The sequence below is a fragment of the Ochotona princeps genome, chromosome 14 (assembly GCF_030435755.1).
Source record: "Ochotona princeps isolate mOchPri1 chromosome 14, mOchPri1.hap1, whole genome shotgun sequence".
NCBI classification, from domain to species: domain Eukaryota; kingdom Metazoa; phylum Chordata; class Mammalia; order Lagomorpha; family Ochotonidae; genus Ochotona; species Ochotona princeps.
The window spans coordinates 62582283-62607787 of record NC_080845.1 but is presented as its reverse complement, the minus strand read 5'-3'; the positions used below and the strand labels follow the sequence as shown (position 1 = coordinate 62607787).

General features: G+C 51.7%; 1 protein-coding gene across 2 annotated transcripts; it reads right to left on the bottom strand.

Annotated features, from left to right (window-relative positions):
* Positions 1-414: 414 nt before the first annotated feature.
* On the bottom strand, positions 415-22238 carry CARD19 (caspase recruitment domain family member 19). Of its 2 annotated transcripts, XM_058672531.1 has the most exons (6): positions 22097-22238; positions 4636-4778; positions 2790-2943; positions 1650-1709; positions 1406-1477; positions 415-718 (listed from the first exon to the last, which is right to left on the bottom strand). In XM_058672531.1, the coding sequence occupies exons 1-6, from the start codon at positions 22101-22103 to the stop codon at positions 603-605; spliced, it is 552 nt and encodes a 183-aa protein (XP_058528514.1). In that variant the 5' UTR covers positions 22104-22238; the 3' UTR covers positions 415-602. The 2 variants fall into 2 exon arrangements, with proteins under 2 accessions (XP_058528514.1, XP_058528515.1); XM_058672532.1 differs by lacking the exon at positions 1650-1709.
* Positions 22239-25505: the final 3267 nt, after the last annotated feature.

Genomic DNA, 25505 nt, shown 5'->3' with positions numbered 1-25505 from the left:
TGGTAGGGACCAGAGCTTGGAGCAGCTGTTTCCCCAAGCGAGTCCCATGCAGCCCTGCCCTCCAAGCACCGGCAGCAGCCTGGGCCTCTTGGGAAGGGCCACAGGAGGTGCCCAGCTCAGGCTGACAACCTGAGCCCATCCTGGCCACTTGGGGGCAGGGAAGGACCCTGGGCATGGACCAGCAGGAAAGGCTCAGTGTGGAGGTTTAGGAGGGGACTAGGGGCAGAGACCGTGATGGGGGAGAGAGAGATGACACGCTAGGGGAAGAGGTGCTGGTGGGAGGGTGGGTTGTAGGGCGGGTGAGTCCCCATATTGGGTATCCTGCCCCAAGGGCTGGACTCACCAGTGCCTGCTGGATCAGTCACATCTGGAAGCATCTAGAAGACTATCCTGAAGCAAAGGGAAGAGACCAGCTGAGAGGACATGAACATTTAATACATTAAGCACCTTGTAGGGTAAAGGTGATATGCTTCTTAAACAAGTTATAAATAATGAAAAATACACATTTAGAAAAAGAAGTGCTGGGCCCTGGGCAAGTGGACTGGGCCCTCTTTGGTTGAGTGATGAGTGGGGACTGGCATCAGGACCTGAGTCTGGGTCCGTCAGAACCCCCCCAGGTCATCTGCCAGGAAGGCCAGCAGGTAGCGGCTGATGTGCCTGTCGATGATGACGGGCGAGAAGCCGAGGATGCGCCGGGCCCCCGGCAGCCCTTTGGAATCTGAGAGACAAAAAGGGAAGAGAAGATATTTAAGGTGGACTCCCTCCTGGCCTGGTCGGACTCCTGGGAGCTGGGGCAGGGTGGGTGTCAGCACTATTACCTCCATCTGTTTGGGTCAAGACAGGAACTGGGGTAGTCCCATGGACTCCCAGTGAGTGGTGTGGGGCAGAAGGTGGAGGCTCCTTCCTGCACGGACCAGTACCCAACCCCCAGCACCCTTCCCAGTATGCAAAATCTGATACAAGGGAAGTTAGGGGCAAGGGGTGGGGCTGTGGGCCAAGCAGCCTCGCCCCCCTCCCCCCCCCCCCCCGCTTCAGAGAGACCAGAGCCCCCTCCGCCACAGAGAGATCTGCACAAGGTCACAGTCATGGCTTAAGGTCCCAAGTGTGGCAGGCCTTTCTAACCCCAGAGCCTTCCTTCTCCTCTGAGAAGTCACCATTTCCAAGCTCCAGGAGCCACAGGTTCCACAGTAGGCTGGGAGCTCCCCCTATGCTATCTCCCATGATCCCTGCAAGGTGGGCCTGACACTGCCCCATCACACAGGGGAGAACCCTGCAGCTCAAACAGGTCAAGGGACCATGCTATGTGGAGTTCAGGGACCTCCCTTGGTAGCCCTGGCTGCCTTGGGCAGCAGCTCACAGTGGCACCTACTCTGCCGGGGTCTGGGGAGGGACCACGTGCACCCACCTGGTGGGCAGCAATAGAGGAGGAGTGCCAGGCCTGTGGCCAGGCCCAAGCCCGCCAGGAAGCTCATGGGTCCTGAGGAGAAACAAGTGTGAACAGGGCCGCCCCACTCCTGAGCCGGCCAGCAAGCAATTTGGGGAGGCTCTCCAGCAAGACAAAGGCAGGAATGGAGCCCGACCTGGGATGCAGAAGCCCGAGGCAGAGAGAGAGACAGAGAGACAGAGAGAGAGGGCAGTGGGGGCGTTACCCCTGTCACTCAGCTCGTAGCTCTCGTGGCCCCAGTCAAGCTCTGTGCAATCTGAGTTTTCTGGAAATAAAATCACAGGGCACGGTTAGTTGTGGGTTGTTAGGGGGTCAGGGAGGTTATCCTGACAGGAAGCCCAAGACTGCTGCCACCTCCTGGGGCCACGGGGCTCCCATCCAGTCTCCACATGGATGGATGGACAGGGACGGACACGGACATGGACACACACACACACACACACACACACACACACACACAGTGCTGGGCCAGCCAGGCTTGGCACTCAGTGTCCCCTGCAATTCGGGATATCCTCCTGTGGTCCAGCTCCCACGCTTAGAAAACATGGGCATTGGGAGGAGACAACCTTATTCCCCAGGGGTCACAGGGCCCCATGTGCAGTCCACACTTCAATCCTGAGGGCCTGACTGCTGCTAGCATGGTGGCTGCCTCTGTAGTTGTGGCCTAGGAGGGCTCCTCCTCCCAGGCTCTCCAACAGGGACATGGTATGACCCCAGGAGTGCTTTGGAAGAGCTCATGGAGCAAAGCCTGGGGAGGCCTCCTTCGGGTCCTTAGAGTGGCCTGATTTGATTGGAGCCACCCATTTCTCTGGTCCAGAGCAGCGGTCCCTCCTCCAGGAACTGAGCACAGAGCTCTTGGACCACTCTCCCAACCTGCTGGTACTCTCTGCTCCCAGAAGCCCAGAGGACCCCAGACTCTCAGGACCTACCCTTTTGGGGTCTTTGGTGCACTGCCCAGGGACAGGGCCCTGCCACCCAGGCCTGGAGCAGCCCACGTGCACAGGCCAGCCACGGGGCATGGTGGGGGCGGTCATTTGACTGTGCAGTGCGTTGAGGACAAGGATGTGGTTGCTGTCTTTGATGCAGGGAGGAAGGGGTTAGTGAGGGAGGCAGGGAAAGGAACACAGGACCCACAGGTGCATGGGACCCCACCTTCTTTGCGAAAGTGACACAGGAGAGAGACAGACACAGAGATACGTGGGAGATGCCTGCGTGGTCTGTATCTGCTTCCCTGTTGCTCAGGGAGGGGCCGAGGCAGCCACTCAAGCCATGCAGGAGACACACATGCACAGGCCCGGAGGACAGCCATGTCACTGAGAGCTGGAGCGAGGCCATGTGGACTTACGCAGAGCCTGGCGGCTGGGCAGGTGGCTGTGCAGTGTCTGGGCATGGATGTACAGGGCACGGTAGAACTCCTGGCAGTCACGCTCGCCACTGTGCTGCAGGTGGCTCAGGAGGTCACAAAGCCGCAGGCGGAGGGATGCCTTGGGGTTCCGGAACTGGTGGGGTGCGAAGGGGTCACAAGGGGAAATCAGGCTGGTGTGTGAGGGTGCTGCAGTCAGGCTCTCTGGTCCCTACTTTCTCCTTGCAGGTGGCACACCCATGCCTGGTCCCCATTCCCTGTGGGATGGGCAACTGGGACTTGGACAGGTCAGAAAGCATGGGGCAAGGGGACATCATCTGACGTGCCGCCACTAAGCGTGGCATCTTCTGTGTGTCATTGGCAAGTTATTTCACCACCTAAGGACTGGCTTGGGAATAATGAATTACGGTGACAGGGTCATTACAGGGAATTGGCAAGGTGATGGTGTAAAGGATAACTTCTACAGAAACATGATTTAAGTATTTAAAAGTAAGTGGGGAAGCGACCAGGCTCTTCTGATGTGCCTGATACATAACCTCCGTGGTTCTGAAGGTCAGTTGACAAGGCACTTGGCATTGACCCTGGGGATCGGAAGGCCGGATGGCTGCTGCCCCCTGGTGGCAGTATGCCATTCTACATGGCTGCAGGGAATGCGAACTGACCCACAATAGCACAGAAGCTGCAGGTGCAATGAGGAAGGGGGTGTTCAGTTCCTCTTTTTTTTTTTCTATAAACATCTGAAACACTTCTAATCTTGTGGCTGTTGCCAGGGAACAGGTGGTTGGGTGTGGTGGCACGGGCAAAGCGAGCCAGGGGCTGGTGAGATGGGCAGGGCCAACCTTCTTTCCCATGTCCTGAAATTTGAAGCCTCTTAGGCTTCCCCAGCACTGAAAGGGAGGACCGGATCAGGCAACCTGGGACGGAACCCAGAAACTGCATCTCCAACAGGAATCCCCTATGCCCTCCAGGCGGGGACTCAAGGTGTGCCTGATCCCAGCACAGCCTGCTCACAGGCTCCTGGGCCTGTGGTACAGGTGGGCACGCTGCCTCTCCTAGCACTGAGCCTGTCTCAGCATGGCGTGCAGGTCAGAGTGAACTCAGATGGGGTACAGGGTCAGTGCCTGGACTACCTGGAACCTTCTACCCCCCTGTCAGTGCCTACCTGCTAGAAGCTTAAGGGGTTCCCAGTAAGATGCCCAAGAAATGATTCCTAGCTAACAGTTAAGGAATGGCGGGCTCCAAGTTCCATGCTCCCTGTGGCCCGTACAAGCACAAAGCCTCGCCTCTTCTTGGTGCGGAGTGAGTGGAGACAGCCTTGCAGCCATGTTTGTGCACCCCGATTCCCGAGAGGCAACCCCGTGTGAAGCTGCCCTGATAACCCCCATGTTCTATGGAGTTCCCTTCTTCCCTTTGTGGACACATGAGTCATTCTCCCTTCGGAGGACTTTCTACCCTTCTTCCCTTTCCAGACATGTCTGGAGCAATGAAGACAAAGAGGGAGCAAAGTCTGCTGGGTTCACTGCTGTGGGGCGAGCAAGGCCTAGCCTTAGCTGCCCTGCCCCTCTAGGTCTTGACTGCTGTGTGTTGTGTGTGTCACCTGCTGTCACACGGGGTCTCCTGCAGCCTTCCCACAATTCCGCAAAGGGCCAACGAGCCTGACGATCTATGAAGAGCCTGGGTGCTGAGAGCTGACACCATGCATTTGTTTTGGGTTCCCCCCAAAGAGGTCACCAGCTTGGGCATCCCTAGTGCCTGGGCCTAGGTGTGTCACCTGTGAGTATGCCATGCCGGGAGAGGCATCCCAGGCCCCCCCTCACCTCCTCAGCACCTTTTCCGCCTGCTTGTCAGTGAGGATCTGCGGGTAGTAGCGGTTGAGCTGCAGGATGATCCTGTCCACTTGCTGCTCGCTCAGGCGCCCAGGGCCCATCAGGAAAGGCGCATCCTGGACCAGGCGATCACGGTAGGTCTGATCTAGAACACAGGTCAAGAGCAGCGAGTGAGCCACACCTGTCGGGGTCGCCGCAGAGGGCACATGCAGGGATCACAGACCTCCCAGCCTACACGGGGCACGGCACATGGCAGCGAGAGCTGCCCCTACCACAAGGCAGAAGTGTGCAGGGGCAGCAGGCACCCAGAAAGAACCCCCTCCTTGGGCCTCTCAGCTAGGCCCAACAGGGAATCAAGGAAATTTCACTCATAGGGAAAAGGATCTGCTCTCCATGGGCCAGCTGGCAGTGAGGAGGGCCTGGGGAAGTCTCTGTAGCTCCCACAGCCATGCAGAGGGTGGCAGGGTTCAAGAGCCTGTGCTGGCATCCAGAGAGACAAAGCCCAGCAGCAGGGTGCCGGCGCGCCCAGTAACAGCTAACCCTCCGTAGGAGGCCTTTACCTTGCAGGTCTGCTTTTCAGAATTATAGTAACATATCACCGGTGCACTCTTTCCCATATGATTGCTCCTAAGAAGGACAGGTCTTTGAGGCAGACAGCAGGATGGAGTGGGTAGGCACAGGGTCCCCGGTGGAGAGCCAGCAGGTGCACCGCCCAACAGGACGTGGTAACCTGAGCCATTTTCCTATGTGTGCAGTGATTTTAGGCAATTGTATGCAATGATCACATTAAACACAAGGAATGTACACACAAAAACATTACTACAAAAAACCTACTTGGTGTCTGGCACGCTAGCTTTCTACCTTTGGTGCCAGCTTCCCATATGGGTGCTTGTTTATGTCCCGGCTGCTCCACTTCTCATCTAACTCCCTGCTGGTGGTCTGAGAAAGCATGAAAGGATGGCGTTGGGAGCCTGCACCTACATAGGAGACCCAGAAGAAGCCCCTGGCTCCCAGTTTTGAACCAGCTCAGCTCTGGCCATTGCGGCCATTGCAGCCATTTGGGGAGTGAACCAACAGATGGAAGATCTCTGTCTCTCCCTGTAGCTCTAACTTTCAGGTTAAAATAAATTAGTCTTGGGGGCAAGAAAATCAGCTAGGGGCAGGAGGTTGGCTCAACAGTTGGCTCACCACTTGGAATGCCAGCATCCCATATCGGAGTGCCTGGCCTTCTGACCCAGCTTCCTGCTAACACACACCCTGGGCAGCACAGCTGAGGCTCACGTACGTAGCTCCCTACCACCTGTGTGGAAGGCCCAGATGGAGTTTCTGGCTCGGCTTTGATTGTACACTTGGGGAGTGAACCAGCAGATGAAAGATTTCTCTCTGCCCACTCTTCCTTTTTCTTTCTTTTAAAGTAACTAAACACAAAAGGTTGCAGTACTGGAGAAAACGGAAGTGCAAAAAGCTACAAGATTGAAAATAATCAGCAAATTGGAAGAAGTGAGTCATTGTTTTTTTTTAAGTGGGTAAGACTATTATGTCCATGTTGGATATTAAGGGAGAAGCCCCACCCAGTTTCCCACCCACCCCAGGTCCCTGATGTGGAGCATGCTCCAAGGGTCTTGCTCAAGTGGTTTTGATAAGAAGTCATTCTTTACCAAAATTATTTTCGACATAATAGGTTAAACTCATCATTCAAAAGGCAAAACTTGGCAGAATGCAATTATTGTCTATAAGACTGACTTTAAAAAGTGAAAAGTATAGGAGAAAATACAAAAAATGTAATCAAAAGAGAAGAGAGGTGGCTATGTTAACATCAAACATCAAACAAAACACACTAAAATAGTTAGAAGAGATAAAAATACACTGAATATTAATAAAAGTGTTAATTCATCAAGACTATAATCGTAAACATACACATGCTAAAAATCAGATACCCAAAATACATGAAGCAGACATTGGGAGAAGTGAAAAAAGAAAACCACAGCCCTGTAATAACAGAGGCTTCAATACATTACTTTTAAAAATTATTAAGTTTCTTGGGCCTGGCGTGGTGGCATAGTGGCTAAAGTCCTTGCCCTGAATGCTCCGGGATCCCATATGGGTGCTGGTTCTAATTCCAGTGGCTCCACTTCCCATCTAGCTCCCTGCTTGTGGCCTGGGAAAGCAGTCGAGGACGGCCCAAGGCTTTGGGACCCTGCACCCACGTGGGAGACCCGGAGGAGGTTCCTGGTTCTTGGCTTTGGATCGGCACAGCACTGGCCGTTGCAGCTCACTTGGGGAGTGAATCATTGGACAGAGGATCTTCCTCTCTGTCTCTCCTCCTCTCTGTCTTATGGAAGAGTAGATTCCATAAGAAAATTATTTTTTTAAAAGAGTTATTTATTTTTATTACAAAGTCAGATATACAGAGAGGAGGAGAGACAGAGAGGAAGATCCTCTGTCCAATGATTCACTCCCCAAGTGGCTGTAACGGCTGGAGCTGAGCCAATCTGAAGCCAGGAGTCAGGAGCTCTTCCGGGTCTCCCATGCGGGTGCAGGGTCCCAAGCCTTGGGCCATCCTCGACTGCTTTCCCAGGCCACAAGCAGAGAGCTGGATGGGAAGTGGAGCTGCAGGGATTAGAACTGGTGCCCATATGGGATCCCGATGCATGCAAGGTGAGGATTTCAGCCACTAGGCTAGTGTGCTGGGCCCTTAATTTGTTTTACTATTTTACAATACAGTTCCACAGGTTCTGAGATTTCCGCTTCCCCCTCCACAGCCACTGATTTCCCCTATACTATTACATAGTGTAGTCTTTCACAAACAGTCATGAGTCCATCGTTCCATTAGGTTAGTGTATCCTGACATTGTAGGTATAGACAATGGCAGAGAGTCCAGTATGAAGACACACTTAACAGTGTCATTGGGAGTTCAGCTTTGATTTAGAAGTAGTGATGCATCTGGATATGATAGTCTCCATTGCACAGTTACTATAAATCCCTTAAATGGGGGGCCTAAGGACTTGAACCTCCGGCAGGCAGCCACCTTGCTGCCTGCCGGGGGCCTTGGGATGGCCACGCCTCAAGCCTGGGAACACACAGTAGCTACCACGTACACGTGGTGAGCTGCTCCAGGGCGGCCAGTGCGCCATTTGGCGCCAGGCTCTGCCTGCTGGCCGCCCGGCCAGAGAGCTCTGGACTTTTGGTTCTTTGACCTGCTGCCTGGGAGGCTCCCTCCTGAACCCACAGTGCTTTGGGGCGTGAATGAGTCCTAAAGATTTTCCATTGCAGTAAATCATACTTGTCCAGCAGGATGTCCCCCTTGCCTAACAGGATGAGCGATCAGCAGAGGGGTCACGGTAGGCAGGATCATGACATTGACTGGCATTCGAAAACCATACCTGGTGGTAGAAGGGGTCGGGGATGTGTGGACCAAACCCCGTGGGAACTCTGACCCCACTGGATGGCTTAGGAGGGCTGTTGGAGACAAGGCAGGAGACGCCACAGGCTGTGGGATGTGCTAAGCTGACCCAGAACAACCACTGGCATGCTCAGTACTGGCCAGGAACTGGCCTGCTTGGGGAGCTAGGGGAAGGCCCTGGCTGGGTGGAGTTTCCCAATAAGGGGCACAGGAGCTGGAAGGGGGCTGAGTTCTGGCCGGGTCACAGTTGTAATCTCCCTTGGCATAAGTGCCGATTGGGACAAGCCGCACCGTGCCGGGTTAGACCGCAGCACAGTTTGGTGCTCCAGAGGACCAGGGTGGATGAGGGACGGATTCGGCCAGGTTTCAACCCCAAATGAGCCATATATGAGCTATATGTGGGTATGGACGAGCCGTGGCTGGGCTGAAACTTCCATCAGCAGGAACCAGAACGGGTTGAAGACCAGTTAAGAAAGGCCGCTGCTCGTGCTGGGGCAAGAGATGGAAGGAGTGGTGCTGGCCCGTGGACCTGCTGGTATGCGCGAAACATGACTCCAGGAGGGGTCTGGTGGAGGAACCTGAACAGTTCCTCTGACAGGACACTGACCCTACAAATAAGCGGAAGCATGGAGGTAAACAACCCAGAAGAGGCTATGGAAAGTGTCCCACTGGCATACATCTGGCTCGGGTTGAGGGCGGACCTGGCCGAGTCGGTTCGCGTCATCCACTGGCAAGTCTGAGCGCTGGAGCTGTGTGGGGGTCTGGCCAGGTTCGGTTGTGATAAACACAGTACACAACACAAAATGCCAAGGCGAGGCTGCCTGTGCCTGTTAGGAACGCAGCACCCATCCCACTGGTTTAGGTGAGGGTCGAGTGTGTGATGGGCAGAGCCGGGATGGACTGCAATACTCATTGGTTCCGGTGGAGGTCAGGGCTGAGAATAGAACCAACCCAGCGGTTGCAACCACCAGCTGATGGGCTGACGGACTGAGTCGAGCACTGTGCTTGCTAATACATATAGGAACCTGATCTGGGAACACCTCAAAGTCTCTTTGGGGATCCCTTCAATCAAAATGGAGGACTCAGAACATTAACCAAGAAAAGATGGAAGATGGAGTAGATCAACCAACCACCTCAGCTATATGTTGACAGCGAAACACTGGGCAAGGGGAGACTCTATGATGGACTATGTCAATCAGTGGACTCTGCACCTGCCTCATTGTGCCTGGATTGCTGCTGATGGTATGTTGGAGCTTTTGACGGAGCAGGATGATACTCTGCTGGCTCTGCCTTCAGACCAGAGGGGGTCTCCCTGAGAAGGTGTTGAACTTGATTGGACAATGGGACGATGGACTATATGTTTGTTATATGCTGGCAATGAGGGAATCCCAAATGAACTGAGCTGTGGTTATGCAACAGGGTGGAGGAATCCACCATGGGGGGAGGGTTTGGAGAGGGGTGGAGAAAATCCCACTACCTATGAAACTGTCACGTAATACGATGTAATTAATGTATAAATTAATTCAAAAAATGCATTAAAATATAAAAAAATCCCTTAAATGAAAAGCCATAAAACAACATCAACAGGAATAAAAACAGAAAATTAACAAGAAGTTAAATAACATGCTACTGTATGACCTATGTGTCACTTAAGAATTTCGTAAAAAAGAAAAAAAACTTTTTTGAAGATATGAAAAAACAAAACTATCAAAACCCATGCAATGTAGCAAAAATGGTATTGAAAGGGACATTTATAAAATCAAATAGTTACAAAAAATCAAAATATCTCAAATAAATTAATAATGCATATTAAGGACTTATTAAAAAAAAACAAACAGGAGGCAAGAAATAAAAGAAATCACAGCAAAGGGTCCAGCACAGTAACCTAGCAGCTAAAATCCTCACGTTGGACATGCTGGGATCTTATACGGGCGCTGTTCTAATCCCGGCAGCTCCACTTCCCTTCCAGCTCCCTGCCTGTGGCCTGGGAAAGCAGTCGAGGACCCTGCACCTTGGGACCCTGCACCCGCGTGGGAGACCTAGAGGAGGCTCTTGGCTCCTGGCTTCGGATCAGCTCAGCTCAGCAGATGGAAGATCTTCCTCTGTGTAAATTTGACTTTCCAGTAAAAATAAATAATTTTTTTTAAAAAAAGAAATCACAGGAAAAATAACTATAATTAAAAATAGAAAACTACACATTGCAACACAAGCCATTTTAAGAAGATGAGCAAAACAAACTTTTAGCCATAATAGCAAATACGAACAACAGAGACAGCCCTGCAGTAGGTAAATAGTTTCTTCTAATGATTAAAATTTACCTCATTTATTTATTAGTCTTCTCAATAAGGAATGTATTATGCAATTATTCTCCTTAATGTACGATGCATCTATGAAAATGTCCTGTTTCTGGCTTTTTAGTTTGGGGCTGTTTTTGATTAATGCAGTTTCTCAATATTTTTACTTTCTTCTAACTTACAAAGTAAAATTAACTTCTCCCATGGGTACTATTATACTTAAATAGTTCTAGGAAAATGAAACCACTTTTTGTTGCTTGGTTAGTGGTCATGTCTTTGATTCTTTGGTTCTAGGACATAGCCAGCCTGAACTACTCTGCTGGTTCCCCCTCACCCCAATAGCTGTGTTGAAAAATGGTTCACCTGTGTGATAAGCCCTCGTATGTTTTGTCGTGAGACATATAATCATCCTCAGAGCTTGTTTCATTCTGTGGATTAATTATTTTTTCTACCACAGTATTAACAAATGGATTTATTGTAAATACAAAGAAAATGTATTAATATAGTGTTCTTATGCCAAAAAAGAAAAACAAGAGAGAAGAACCAAGCAAAATTAGAGATGAAAAAGAAAACATCCTAAGAAACTAGAAAGGTGATCTCTTCTTGCTGAATGGATCCTGGGGTCATCCTATGTGGTGTCCTTCATCTCTTTTAATATTTTTCATGTCAAAGTCTACGTTATCTGATATAAGACTGGCGACGTCAGCTTGTTTTTCCTTTCCATTAGCCTGAAATATCTTTTTCCATCTTTTCACTTTTATTTTCTGCATATCTGTTGGTGAGATGTGTCTCCTACAGGCAACAGATACATGGGTTTTGACTTTTGATCCAGTCTGTTAATCTAGGACACTTGATTGATAAGTTTAATTCATTCACATACATGGTTAATATCGATAGGTTGCAATTTGGTCCTGTCCTTTTACGACGGGCTATTCACTGTTAGATTTAGTCTACTTTTGGCATTTTTTCAGTAGGCCTTATTCCTTTTCTGTCAATAAAACATTTTTATCGTTTCTTTTTTTTTTAAAGATTTATTTTATTTTTATTACAAAGTCAGATACACAGAGAGGAGGAGAAACAAAGGAATATCTTCCCATCTGATGATTCACTCCCCAAGTGACTGCAACGGCTGGTGCTGCGCCGATCCCAAGACAGGAACCAGGAACTTCCTCCAGGTCTCCCACACAGGTGTAGATTCCCAAGGCCTTGGGTCGTCCTCGACTGCTTTCCCAGGCCACAAGCAGGGAGCTGGATGGGAAGTGGGGCTGCCGGGATTAGAACTGGTGCCCATATGGGATCCCAGTGCGTGCAAGGCGAGGACTTTAACCACTACACTATCATGCTGGGCCCTAACTCCCATAACTCTTATATTCAGCCTTTTAATAGTGTCCCTTATTCTTCAATATTTTTCTTCGCCTGACTCAGTTCCTCTTTCAGCTTTCTGATTTTTCTGCTATTGTTGAAGGAAATGTCTTCAATTTCTGAGGTTCTTTCTTTTGCATTGCTCATTCTATTGTTGAGGCTTTTCACTGATCTTTAAATTTTCTTCATCGTGTCCTTCAGCTCAACATATTTTAAAACACTAAAATTATATAGAGGTTCTTTTCCTTTGCTCTATGTATTTGTTTGAAAGGGAGGGAGAGGTAGAGGAACAAGGGAAGGAAGGAAGATAGGGAGAGAAAAAGTGCTTTTACCTGCTGGTTTATTCTGCAAAGTCACAACAACCTGAGATGAGTTCAGCTGACGCTAGCAGCTACGAACTCCATCCAGGTCTCCCACACGGGTTGTAGGGACTCCAGCACTTGGGCCATTTTCTTGCTTCTCCGGGTATGAGCAAAGTGAAGCCAGAATTGGAAATGAAGCCAGGACTTGAACTCAGGAATTATGATATGGGTACATGTGTCCCAAGCAGTGTCTTAAGCTCTGCACTAAACACTCATTCCCCAGAGGATTTTTCTTTATTTGTGACATAAAAAAAACTATATTAATTTGGCCAGGTGTGGTAGCCTAGCAGTTGGAGTCCTCGCCTTGAGCGCACCGGGATCCCATATAGGCGCTGGTTCTAATCCCAGCAGTTCCACTTCCCATCCAGCTCCCTGCTTGTGGCCTGGGAAAGCAGTCGAGGACAGCCCAAAGCTTTGGGACCCTGCACCTGTGTGGGAGACCCGGAAGAGCTCCTGACTCCTGGCTTCTGGCCTCGGATTAGCTCAGCTCCAGCTGTTGTGCCACTTGGGGAGTGAACCATCAGATGGAAGATCTTCCTCCCTGTCTCTGCTCCTCTCTTTATATCTGCCTTTCCAATAAAAATTAAAAAATCCTTAAGATAAATAAATACATAAAATTCAATATATAATGAACATATTTTCTTTGAGTTCACAGTAAACCCATTTGTTAATACTGTAATACAAAAATAATTAATGCACCTTATGCAGTAAAAATCAGCTTTGAGGAAAATCCCCTTCACAGTAAGAACACTAAGGCCTTCTCACACAGCTGCAATACTTTTCAACACAGTGACAGTCCCAGCGTAAAGGTAAAATGATAGAGTGCTCTACCTGGCTTCATTCTAGAATCAAGGAATCAGGAATCACAGCCACAAACCAAGCAGCAAAAAAGTAATTCCATTTTTCCAAATCTATTTCAATGAAATACTTACCATGTAAGAAAATTAATTGCTTCAATGCCCACTGACATGTATGAGCGCCAACTGGACTAGTCTGCTACACATACTAGCAAACCAGGATAGGGGGCGGGCCTGGTGGGGATTATTGTGGGTCACTTCTGCTAGGCTGCAGCTCCCACTGGTTTGTGTGAGGGCTGAGTGTGTGCTGGGCAGAACCAGGCTGGACTGCAACACCCACTGGTTCCAGTGGAAGTTGGGGCTGAAAACAGAACCAACCCAGCATTTGCAACCACCAGCTGATTGGGGCGATGGACTGTGCAGGGCCCCATACTTGCAAGTACATACAAGAATCTGGTCTGGGAACACCTCAGACAAAGTTTCTTCGGGGATCTGCCCAATCAAACTGCAGGACTCAGAACCCTAACCATGAAAAAGACAGAGGACAGAACAAGTCAGTCAACTATCTCAGCCATATGTTGGCAGTGAAAAACTGGGCAAACGGAGACTCTAAGATGGACCATATCAATTAGTGGATTCTTCAGAGACCTCATCGTGCTTGGAATGGCGAGATTGGCAGCAATTCATGACTGTTGAACTATCAAAACCACTTGAGCAAGACCCTCAGAGCATGCCCCACATTCGGGACCTGGGATGGGTAGGAGACTGGGTGGGGCTTCTCCCTTTACCTCCCCCTTTACCCCAGACCCGTGACAAAAACAACATGGAGATAATAGTCTTACGCACTTTCCTGTAGCCCTTGAACCTTTTTGCCCTAATTGACTATATAAAGAATAAAAATATGAAAAAAAGGAAAATTAATTGTACTCAGAAAAAAAAAACAGAAAAGCATTAATAGGCAAATTGTATTAATCAAAAGCAGCCTTAAACTAAAAAAGCCATCAACAGATATGAAATGACTAAGCAGGGGAGCATACAGCAGAGTGGGCACCAAGTCCAGAAGAGAAACAAGAACTCAGGCCAGCGGAAAGGGACAAAGGACCTCAGCTACAGGCGACTGAACAGGCTGCCTTGTACCCAGGCACGTGCTACACAGCTGGGAGAAAAGCAGCCAGTTGCTGGCAGGCATCCTGGGCCTGGCTCATGCCAAATTTGTGTGAACTGTACCAGTGTGCTAGCATAGTTGCCTATTCCTCTTTTTTTTTCTTTTCTTTTCTTTTTCTCTTATAAAGACATGTGGGGAAGGTGAGGAAGTCCAGGCCAGGACACACCACCCTGGTCCCCAGGCTGTAGATTCCCCAGGGAAGGGGTTTGGGGATACTGGAGTGGGAGCAGCTGAGGGCATGCTTGACAGGGGAGGAACAACTCCTGGGGTCTCTCATGGACTGGGCCACTGCACTCACGGGTAGGCAAGGGAGCGGAGATGGAGTGTTTTAAAGGGAGGAAACCAGATGGCATGCCCGGGTCAGGCCAAGGCACCTACCTATGTAGGAAACCTGTGTTGGGTTAAATAGTATCACCTGCCGCTTGCTGGTGCATGCAAAAGCTGAGACTGGGGGTCATGCCTGGCTGGACTGGCCACAATACCCACCCATAAGTATCCAAGTAGGGGGTGGGCCACCTCAGGATGGGCCGCAGCACTCATCCAGAACATCAGAGAAATGGATCTGGGGATACATTCTATAGGGGACTTTTGGGCTCACTTCTGTGGGGCTGTAGCACCTGCCAGTTTACATACAGAGCTGGAGTAGTATTGGGTCAAACCAGGCTGGACCACGGAACTCACCTGACAGAAACCCACCTGACACCCACGGAGCCTGGGATTGGGAGAAGGCTGGTATAGGTGACAGATTAAATCTGACCTGGCACACAGAGTTAAGTCTGAGATTATCCCAGGTGAGATTTCTTGTGGGACTCCCTAGCTACAGAGCTGGACCCAGACCTTGGCTAGAGGCAAAATCACAGGCTGTGTGGTCCCACCTTAGACAGCATGTATCAGGACTGGGCCTCCTAAGTGGCTGATGCCTGTGCAGTGGACAGCACATCCAAATGCACATGGAGGGGCTTGGCAGCGTGGCCTAGCGGCTAAAAGTCCTCGCCTTGAACACACCGGGATCCCACATGGGCGCCGGTTCTAGTCCCGGCAGCTCCACTTCCCATCCAGCTCCCTGCTTGTGGCCTGGGAAGGCAGTCGAGGATGGCCCAAAACCTTGGGACCCTGCACCCACATGGGAGACCCGGAGGAGGTTCCTGGTTCCCAGCTTCAGATCGGCACAGCACTGGCCGTTGCGGTCACTTGGGGAGTAAATCATCGGATGGAAGATCTTCCTCTCTGTCTCTCCTCCTCTCTGTCTCTCCTCCTCTCTGTATATCTGACTTTGTAATAAAAATAAAATATATCTTAAAAAAAATGCACACGGAAGACGTGACAGGCAGCTCATCTAGGCCAGTGGAGATGGCCACTGCCTTGTCAGAGGATGGAAACCAGAACAGGTTGGACCACTTTCCTGGCCAAGCTTTGCAACCTTTGCAACATGTTCCTGGGTCTGTGGATGCACTAAAGTGGACTTGGTCAGCCAATAGATCTTGGATTTCCTCAACCATGGAGCAGTGAAATGAACAACTCTCAGAACTATCAAAATCACTGAAGTAACATCCTCAGAACACTTTTCCTCACATGTTGGTCGTTAAGATGACATCAAACGACCCTCCCCCACTCCCAGGTGCTGATGTAGTTTGACAGCAAGGCGTAGTTTCCTTACCCGCCTCCCCTGTGGATATAGGAGAGAAAAACAAAACAAAACAAACAAAAAAACTGAAACATATGTCCCGCCCACTTTCCTCAGTACCTGAACTTTCCCACCCTAATCAGAGCCCACATGGGGGCACGCCTCTGATGGGCTGCAGCTCTCATGTCAGCACGAGAACCAGGGCTAAATGCGGGCCTGGCGGGACAAGCCCTGGCATGAGTATGGACTGGATTAATAGGGTTGGTCAGGCTCAGCTAGGCTGCAGTACCCACTGATGTGTATGAGAGGCAAATGGGATATAGGACAAACCAGACCAGTCTGCTGCACATACTGGCATGCGCAGGAACTGAGACTGGGAGTGGGCCTAGTGGGGGTTACTCAGAGTTGCTTTGACTAGGCTGCAGTTCCTGCTGGTGTGTGGAGGGCCAAGCATGTGGTGGGCAGTGGTGGGCAGGGTTGGGCCGGGTTGGGCTGGGCCGCAGCATCCATTGGCTTGCGCATGAGATGAGGTTGGGGACAGAACTGATCGGGCAACTGCCAACACCAGTGTGTGTGTAGGCTTTTTTTTTTTTTAAGATTTATTTATTTTTATTACAAAGTCGGGTATACAGACAGGCGGAGACAGAGAGGAAGATCTTCCATCCAATGATTCACTCCCCAAGTGAACCACAACGGCCGGTGCTGTGCTGATCCGATGCCGGGAACCAGGAACCTCTTCCGGGTTTCCCATGCAGGTGCAGGGTCCCAAAGCTTTGGGCCATCCTCGACTGCTTTCCCAGGCCACAAGCAGGGAGCTGGATGGGAAGTGGAGCAGCCAGGATTAGAACCGGCGCTCATGTGGGATCCCGGTGCGTTCAACGCGAGGACTTTAGCCGCTAGGCCACGCTGCCGGGCCCTATGTGTAGGCTTTTATAGATAGTGGACTAAGCCAGATCCCCCAATAGCTGGCACACACAGGAATCAGGTCTGGGTTCACCTCAGGGAAGATTTCTTTGGGGATACCTCTCAACTGGACCACTGGAAGAGCTTCAACCACTAGGAAAACCACAGCATATGGGGTCTAACCCTGGAATGCATGTGTCAGAATGGGCCTCCTTGGTTGCTGGAGCCTGGAGTGGACAGCATGCCCAGATGCACACAGAGGAGATGACAGGTCATTGGGGCCTGCAGAGGACATCTAGTACCATGGAGGGCAGAACAACTCTCCTGGCCAAGCTTTAACATCAAGTATCTGGACTAGTGGAAACTCTAAGGTAGACTATGTCAGCCGGTAGACCTTGGAAGGATTGCCTCAACCTTGGAGCAACAGCACCAACAGCATCTCAGAACTACTGAAACCAGGTAAGCAGTATGTATCCTCAGAACGTGTGCCACATTGAGGACCCTGGGATGACATCAAGTGGCTGTCCCCATCCCCAGGTACTGATGCGGTTAGGTTGCTGGCAGCAGCCCTCTCCTCTCTCTCCTCTTCCCCCAGATACAGGAAGAAAAAAGAAAGTAGAAGCAATGCTTCATCCACTTTCCCCCGTTCCTTGAATCTTACTACCCTAACTGGGGGTCCACATGGGCATGCATCCTTCTCAACTATGTAAACATCATCAAAAATAAAATAAATTGGGCCCAACATGGTAGCCTAGCAGCTAAAGTCCTTGCCTTGCACACACCGGGATCCTATATGGGCACTGGTTCTAATCCTGGCACCCCGCTTCCCATCCAGCTCCCTGTTTCTGATCTGGGAAAGCAGTTGAGCACGACCCAAAGCCTTGGGATCCTGTACCCGCATGAGAGATCCGGAAGAAGCTCCTGGCTCCTGGCTTTGGATTGGCTCAGCTCCAGCCATTGTGGTTACTTGGGGAATGAATCATATAAATCTTTTTAAAAATAGGTAAAAATAAATCTTAAAAAATAATTTTAAAAAGTACACATGGGCGCACCTCTCAACCATGTAAACAATGTTAAAAAGAAAAAATGTTTAAAAGTTGAAAAGAAATGGAAATTTTCAAAAGCATGTATGTCATAAGGGATTAATATCCAGACTATATAAAGAGCACCCACAACTTAACCAAAAGGCCCAAGCAATCCAATTCAAAAGTGCCTGTAATTACTGAACACTTCTCTGAGGATATACAGCAGGCCAATAAGGATGTGAAAAGATGCTCACATCATTTCTCCTCAGGGACTTGCAAATCAAGGGCACAGTGAGCTAATCCTTGGTACTCAGCAGACAACTCCATATTAAAGTGAGCAGTGCAGGTGGGAACCTGCAGGAAGCATAGCTCTTGTGTATGGCTGCTAGAAACATGACAGCACAGCTGCCGTGGAAGAACACACACCAGCTCCCTAGAAATGATCACATACAAGTCCCACATGATGTGGTCACTCCATCTCCAGGTGCACAGCCTAAACAACTGCAAGCACAAGGCATGGGGACTGTAGAAGGTCAGGAACCAGAGGGAGACAGGGGTAAATGGGAACCACCGGGTGTTCAGGACAGTGACACTGTCCCATATGGCACTGTTGGGAGAGAGATGGGACATCACGCATCTGTCGAAACTCACAGAACATACAACAGGGCAAGAACTCCACTAAACCATTCACTACGGACTGTAGTTAATTATGACACACTAATGCGCTATGTTACTAAAGGGGGGGGGGCACACTGAACAAAATCTGCCATTGATTAAAAAGAAAACTTGGGCTGGGCCTTGTAGTTCCACGTGCTGTCTCTGCTTGGGATACACAGCCAGTGCAAGTGTGCCTGGTTTGAGTCCTGGCTACTCTGGGTTTCTGAACCAGTCTCCTGCTAATGTGCCTGGGAGGCAGTGGGTGAGGTCCCCTGACATGAGGAGACCCAGAGGGCGCTCCTGGCTTAGCCTGACTCAGCCCTGGCTCTTGTAGCATTTGTAGCATTGTGAATCAGTAGACGGATGATCTCTCTTTTTCTCTGTAAATCTTCCTTTCAAATACATACATTTTGCAAATTTTGTTGAAAAATCTCATTATCAAATTTCAAAGAAAATACAGGTTTCACAGAACGCAGATCAGCCCTTGGGTTTGGGCTGGGATTCCTTAAGAAGTGCATGGGGGAACTTTCCGGAGAGAGAAATGTTCTGTTCTGATTCTGCAGACATGATCAAAAACTTGACAAATGTGTACTAAGAGTGAGAGCATCTGATTCACGCTCACTGCCTCCCAAATCCAAACAGAAGTTCTCCAACCACTAAATCAGATCATCTACTTCAGGCCGTCACCATAGTCACAGGAAGAGGGGGCAGGGCCTGGGCCTCCCACAGCTGATGGCGAAGACAAACTTACCAGCAGCCTACCATTGCCTTACAGGACTGCCCCGCAGGTCCGCTGCCTCCAGCCTATCTTTTCTTTTCTTTCTTTTTTTTTTTTTTTAAGATTTATTTATTTTATTACAGCTAGATATACAGAGAGGAGGAGAGACAGAGAGGAAGATCTTCCGTCCGATGATTCACTCCCCAAGTGAGCCGCAACGGCCAGTGCACGCCGATCCGAAGCCAGGAACCAGGAACCTCTTCCAGGTCTCCCACGCGGGTGCAGGGTCCCAAAGCCTTGGGCCGTCCTCAACTGCTTTCCCAGGCCACAAGCAGGGAGCTGGATGGGAAGTGGAGCTGCCAGGATTAGAACCGGCGCCCATATGGAATCCCGGGGCGTTCAAGGCTAGGACTTTAGTCACTAGGCCATGCCGCCAGGCCCCAGCCTCTCTTTTCACAGTCAAATGCACACAGGGCAATCATGTGCCAGGCACTCAGTGGGCTCAACACTCCTCCAACCTGCTTCTGCTCACCAGCTCCGCATTCTGACCACCACTCCCATTTTCAGAAATGGAACCTAAGGTATAGCAAGATGATAAGACCATCAACCAACACTGCAGTCAGCTAGCAGCCGATCCGAGGCAGGGACCAAGTATGGCAGTGTTGCAAGCCTCCCGTGGCCTTTTCACCAACTCATGCATTACCAGGTTGTAATCAGCTCAGAACCAAGGCTGTCCGTCCAGCATGCACTGGGCCATATGCACAGGGCTGGTTACACAGTAGGTGTTCACTCAAGAATTCTGGAATAATTTGTCTCAGGTCCAAGGCTGAGGACTGCTGGAGGATGACAGCCAGCACCCCGTGGCAGCCTGCTGCTCTCCGGGAACCACTAGTCCGGTGGGGCCTCTGCTGCCCACAAGCTGTGAGTCACTGCAGCCCTGAGTCACCACTGCCCTGAGTCACCTGGCACAGGCAGCACAGCCCAGAGCTCTGCACTTCCTGGAGTTCTTATGAGCTATGCTAGCAAACCACACACTGGGCACTGCAGGGCACAAAATTCAGAAGCAAGGAACCAGCCTTGGTGCCAGGCTGACTGCTCACAGCAGCAATCCAAGGTCTCTCTGACAAGCCCCAAGTGCCCATTCTTACCTGACTAGCACCAGAACTATGACCCCTGGCCCTCCTCCTCAGCATGGCACTGAGGCCCCTGAAGAAGCAGCCCTGCCTGTCCTCACCTGGCCTCCCAAGCCACTGTGCCTTCTTAGCCGGCACCTTCAATCCTGCTGCACTGCCTGAGAGCCCCACCTCAGAGAGAGATTATTAATTCCTGCTCAGCTGCTGTCCTCCCGAAGTGGCCTCTCACTGTGGCTGGGGGGACACTTCCGCACCAACCTCCCTCCCCTATCTTTTCCACAGGGTCATCCTGTCCCAGCTCCCAGCCTAAGACAGCCAGCACTTGGTGAGCACCAGCCCGTGTGCTGGAGGTGTCAGCTTACACAACTCCTTGGCAGTCAGAACCTCAAGGGGCAGGTGCTGACCCAGGAGTCTGCAGCCTGGGGGGCTGCCCATAGGACCCTCCAGGCCTGCATTCTCTGTGCCTGCTTACTACCTGAGAATGAATGTGAGCGGTGTGTAGAAGCCCAGCAAGTAGACAGCAGGGAGAAAGAGTGGGTGCATTGTTTTCTTTTTTTTTTTTTTTTTTTAATTTTATTTTAAATTCATTAATTACATTGTATTATGTGACACAGTTTCATAGGTACTGGGATTCTCCCCGCCCCTCCCCAAACCCTCCCACCATGGTGGACAACTCAAATACAACATACCGTATGACCCGGCAATAGCACTCCTAGGAATATATCCAGAACACTTGTTTTATGAGAAACCAACATGCACTCCTATGCTCATAGCAGCACAATCAGTAATTGCAAAGACATGGAAGCAACCAAAATGCCCATCAACAGAGGATTGGATAAGAAAGCTATGGTTCATCTACTCCATGGAATACTACTCAGCTATTAAACAAAACAAAATGCAGTTCTTTGTGGCCAAATGGGCCAAACTGGAAACCATAATGCTATGGGTGCATTGTTTTCAAAGTCTGGGTCTTTAGGACCCTGCTAGGCGGTGGCTTCGCAGCTGAAGGAAGCCTTCCCTGACTGCCAGCTCCTTTGGGGTGGGCTTGCCTTAAGTCCCACTGACATTCAGTCCCTTGGACAGGCCTCCTTGGAGCTGGGTGATGCACTTGCTAAGGGAGTTGTGGCAGCAGGGTCCCAGGCAGGGTGCCTACCACCAACCAGCCAAATGACATGGGCACTTGTAGAGATGTATGCAATCCCAGCCCTGGTGCACGGGGCACAGTGCATGTTCAGAACAAGCAGCTGCAAACACAGATGGTTTGGACAGAGGACAGAGCAGCAGTGGCAGCTGGGACCTCTTCTGCCTGGTATCCTGGAAGGTTCTAGCCCAGCAGCACCTAAGGTTAGGCTACAGTGAGCACCAGGGAGAGGCTGGGGAACTTGTGGGGTCATCCTGAGCCCTGGACCAACTCATGGTGCAGAAGTCAGGCTCTAAGGACGTGAGGCTTCTGTCAGCTCCTCACATTCTTCAATCGGTTAGTCATATATCACAACAACTTTGGAAGTGCACTCTGTCCCATGCCCCCAGGTCTGTCTGGGGTGCACACAGGGTGGGAGTGCAACTTTTGATTCCTTCCTGGCCTGGAGAGGGCGAGGAGGAGCCAGATTTCAGGCAAACGCAGCCAGCATTCCCCGGGTAAACTGTGAGGGTGCGCCTGTGTCACCCCGCCAGAGTCCTAACAGTCCCTGTCCGTTCCCGGATCTCACCCACTCTCGGAGAACAAGCAAGCCCCACCCACCTTTGCCTTCCCGGGTTTTAAATCCCATCTCGAGCATCCCCACCACGACACACCTCCTGTTTCCTCAGGTGTATCCCACCCGTCCGGGAACTGCTGACTCCACCCTCAGCGGCTCGGAGCCCCGCAGCCTGCGGCGGAGCCACCTGCAGCTCGGCGTCCTGGGACACACCTAGCGCCCTGCCCTGCCGCGCAGATCCCCGCCACTCGCGTCCGCCACTCCGCCTACAAGAAACGGCCAAGGTCACTCAGCCCCTCCGCCCCGCTCAGCCCCGTGCCCACCTGTCATGGCGACGACGCGGCGCACCCCGCCGCCCCGGCTGTCCGCCCCTCCGCCAGCCGCCCGCTGGGCCTCCGGTGACCGCCGCCCGCCCGGGGGCCGCGAGCCCCACCCCTTCCCTCAAGTCCCCTCCCCGGCAGCGTCCGCTGCGTCGCCGCCGGGCTTCTAGATCCCGCCCCTCACTCCGGCGTCAGGGCGACGTCGCTGGCAGGGCTGTGTGCCACGCCCCCGCCGGGACACGCCCCGCCAAGACACGCCCCACCGGCGTCGTCACCAGGACTCTACGCCACGCCCCCGACCAAGACACGCCCTCCACCCAAGACACGCCTCACTGGTGTCGTCATCAGGGCTCTGCTCCACGCCCCCCGACCAAGACACGCCCCGCCTGTCACCGCAGAAGTGCAACTCCGCTGTCGTTAGGGCGCCTCCTAACGAGTTCCGCCCCTCACTCAAGCTCCGCCCCGGAAAGCTCCTCCAATGACTGACGGGCGTTTGTCAGGCGCCCCGTCTGTCTCCACCCGCTGAGGGCTGACTCGCCGGCTGAGGGCCGCCTTCCCTGCCCCGCGCCCCGCTGCAGGCGGGAAAGCTGAGGGTCGGAGCGGACGCGACTTGCCCAGTCTTGCGGGAGAGCAGCCCTGGGACAAACGGCCGGTGCGGGATGCATGTTGCGCCCCAACAGCTTAATCCGCGGCTTGAGATCCCAGCACCTCAAATATCACAGCGCCAGTTGGAGTCCCTCACTGCCTGCCTTCCCATCCACTTTCTTGCTCATGCGCTGGGAAGGCAGTTGATGAGGCCCGCGTGCTTGGGGGTCCCTGCCCCACACATTTTTGTGGCCATTCTGGGAAACAAGTCAGTGGGTGTTAAGTAACTCAACATGGGTCAAAGGGGGCGGGGCCAGGGCCAGGGCAGGAATGCACCCCTCACCCAGGGGAGAAGTCTGACCCTACCACGGAGAACCCCAGGCTCCCATCTTATCTGTCCTTGTGAGCCTAACCAAGGGGGGGGGGGTCATTTGAGGAGTTTCCGGAGCAGAACAATGAGGGCCTTCAGGTAGAATTTCATCTATCAGCCCACTTCCCCTCCGTCACAGCCCTGGTCTTCCTGCTTCTAAGTGCCTGCTTCCAGAAGCCCGGACCTCCACTTGGGCAGGGATGGTGAAGGATGAGGCGCTGAGACGCAGGGCTGGGAGTGAGACCCTCCAGGCCTGCTGTGGTCTTGGCCACACCTTCAGGTGGGCGACATCAGCATTGCCCACCCATTTTCTAACTAATTAAGAGACCACCAATGGAGAACATCCTACCTGTAGGTTCCCCGCCCAACAAGGAGGGGTCAGGGAATGCTTAAAATCCCAAGACCCTTCCTCAAACCTTTGGTGTCTCTCTCTCACCCCACCTCCCAGCTTTCTCTCCGGAGGTGCTTCCCCTTCCCTGCTCACTTGGTCCCTTCGCAAATAAACTTTTCCGTCTGCAACAGATTCTTGGCTGTTTATTCCTATATTAAGCTGAGGAAAGAACCCACTGGGCATTTCTGGTAACAGGAGTTCTTGCCAAGTTGTGTAGGGAGGTTTGGTGCAAGCGGATTTTTGTGCTGGTCTGGTGAACCACGCACAATAGCCTAAAGAATGGATAAATAAGATGTGGCCCTCTCATGCAAGGGGATACTAGTCCAACTTTTAAAAGGAAGCAAAATCTGGAGGTGTTAAGATGTCCACATTCCATTTTGGAGAGGCTGGGTTTCATTCCAGGCACAGATTATTAGAAAGGGAAGGAGAGAGTGAGGGAGAGTTCTTTCACTGTTACCCCAAATGGCCACCATCGGGCTGAGCCAGGAGCCCCACATGGGTGGCAGGGACCAAGCACATGGGCCATCCTCTACTGCTTTCCCAGGTGCATGAAGCAGGGAACTGACTCAGAAGCAGAGCAGCAGAAAGTTAAACCTGTGCTCCGATAGGGATGCTGGCACTACAGGATGCAGTTTAACCTCCTGAACCACACCATCAACTCCCTGCAAGGAAGCAAACTCTTACACGTGACATGGAAGAACCTTGGGGTTTTGTGTTCGATGAAATAAGCTAGTTTCAGTAAGACAAGTCTCCATCTCACTGAGCTGAAGCACCCACAAATTCACAAAGTTGAGGGGCTGGCATTGAGAAATGCTGGCATCCCATGTGAGCGTCTGTTCTCTGGCTCCAGCTCCCTGCTAACGGCCTGGAGTAATCAGAACGACCCAGGTTTCTGCGTCCCTGCCATCCACACAGGAGACCTATCTGGGGCTGCAGGCTGCTGGTCTCTGCTTAGCCCAGACCAATGGCCATTGATCATTTGGACCAGTGAATAGATCCTTCTGTATGTCTCTCCGTCTCTGTTGCTTTGCCTTTCTAATAAGTAAAATAATTCACAAACTCAAACCACAGGAAATTTGAATGATGGAGGCCTGAGGCTGGAGGAGGGGAACTTGCAGAATCAAGTGTTGAATGGGGACAGAGTTTCAGTTTGGGAAGAGGAAAAGTTCTGAGATGGATGTGCTGATAATTGTGCGAATGTAACAATGTCACCTAGCTGTATGCTTTAAATACGGTTAAAAACAGCAAAATCCAGATTGTGGATATTTTATAATAGGAAACCTTCTGGCAGCTGTGTGGAAATGCTGGGGGTTGGGGGCTTGACCGAAGGAGGCCATGGGGAGGCTTAGCTGTGGGGGTGGAGAAAAGCAGTGGATCTCCCTGGGGCATGGTGCAAGCCCCAACCCCCATCTCTCTCCCTGTACTCATGGGTCTCTGTGACTCCAGTGAGCGCATCCAGGAGGACGCAGGGGGAATCCAGGACTGGGAAGATTGTCTTGCCAGCATCATGTCTTGATCCTGGAGAATACAGTACCAGTGGAAGCTGCTGAGTTTCCAGTAAGAAGGCATGGAGGAAGCGGCGGGCTGGCAAGGGCTGGTGTACCAGGCAGAGGGAACAGCAGTGCTTGGGCCTTGGTGGGATGAGCTGGGTGTGTCCCAGAAAACCCCAGCTGGAGGCAGTCACTCCTGGTCCAGTGCCAGTGCTCCACAGCTCTGACAATCCTGTGGGGAGCTGGGCTCTCCGCTCCAAGCCTGGGGGTCTCTAGTCCGCTTTAAGCCCCAAGCCCCTGCTGCCTTACAGGGAGCTCACAGCCTACAGCTTTCCTGGACATGGCTCTGCCCTGCCAGGCCTCAGCTCCTTTTCTCCCCCTTGCCACCAGGATGCCCATTTCTGGAACTCTTGGCTACTACTCCGTTTCTCCAGTCATCTGCTCCAGTAGCCCGGGGTGAGCCACCAGGGAGCACACCCCCATCTCCCCTTATATCTCCTAACCTTCCAGGCAGGCCTCTGAGCCCCCTGGCCTGCCCTGTGTGTCTACAGACTGGCTCCCACCTCACCTCAGTGG

Bases quoted from the DNA above. Each gene is read 5' to 3' on its own strand.
- CARD19 (XM_058672531.1), bottom strand. The intron at 2,944-4,635 runs GTGCTGAGGAGG...GCACCCCACCAG, and splicing joins CTGACAAGCAGGCGGAAAAG to TTCCGGAACCCCAAGGCATC. The intron at 719-1,405 runs GTGGGTGCACGT...TTTGTCTCTCAG, and splicing joins CCTCTATTGCTGCCCACCAG to ATTCCAAAGGGCTGCCGGGG.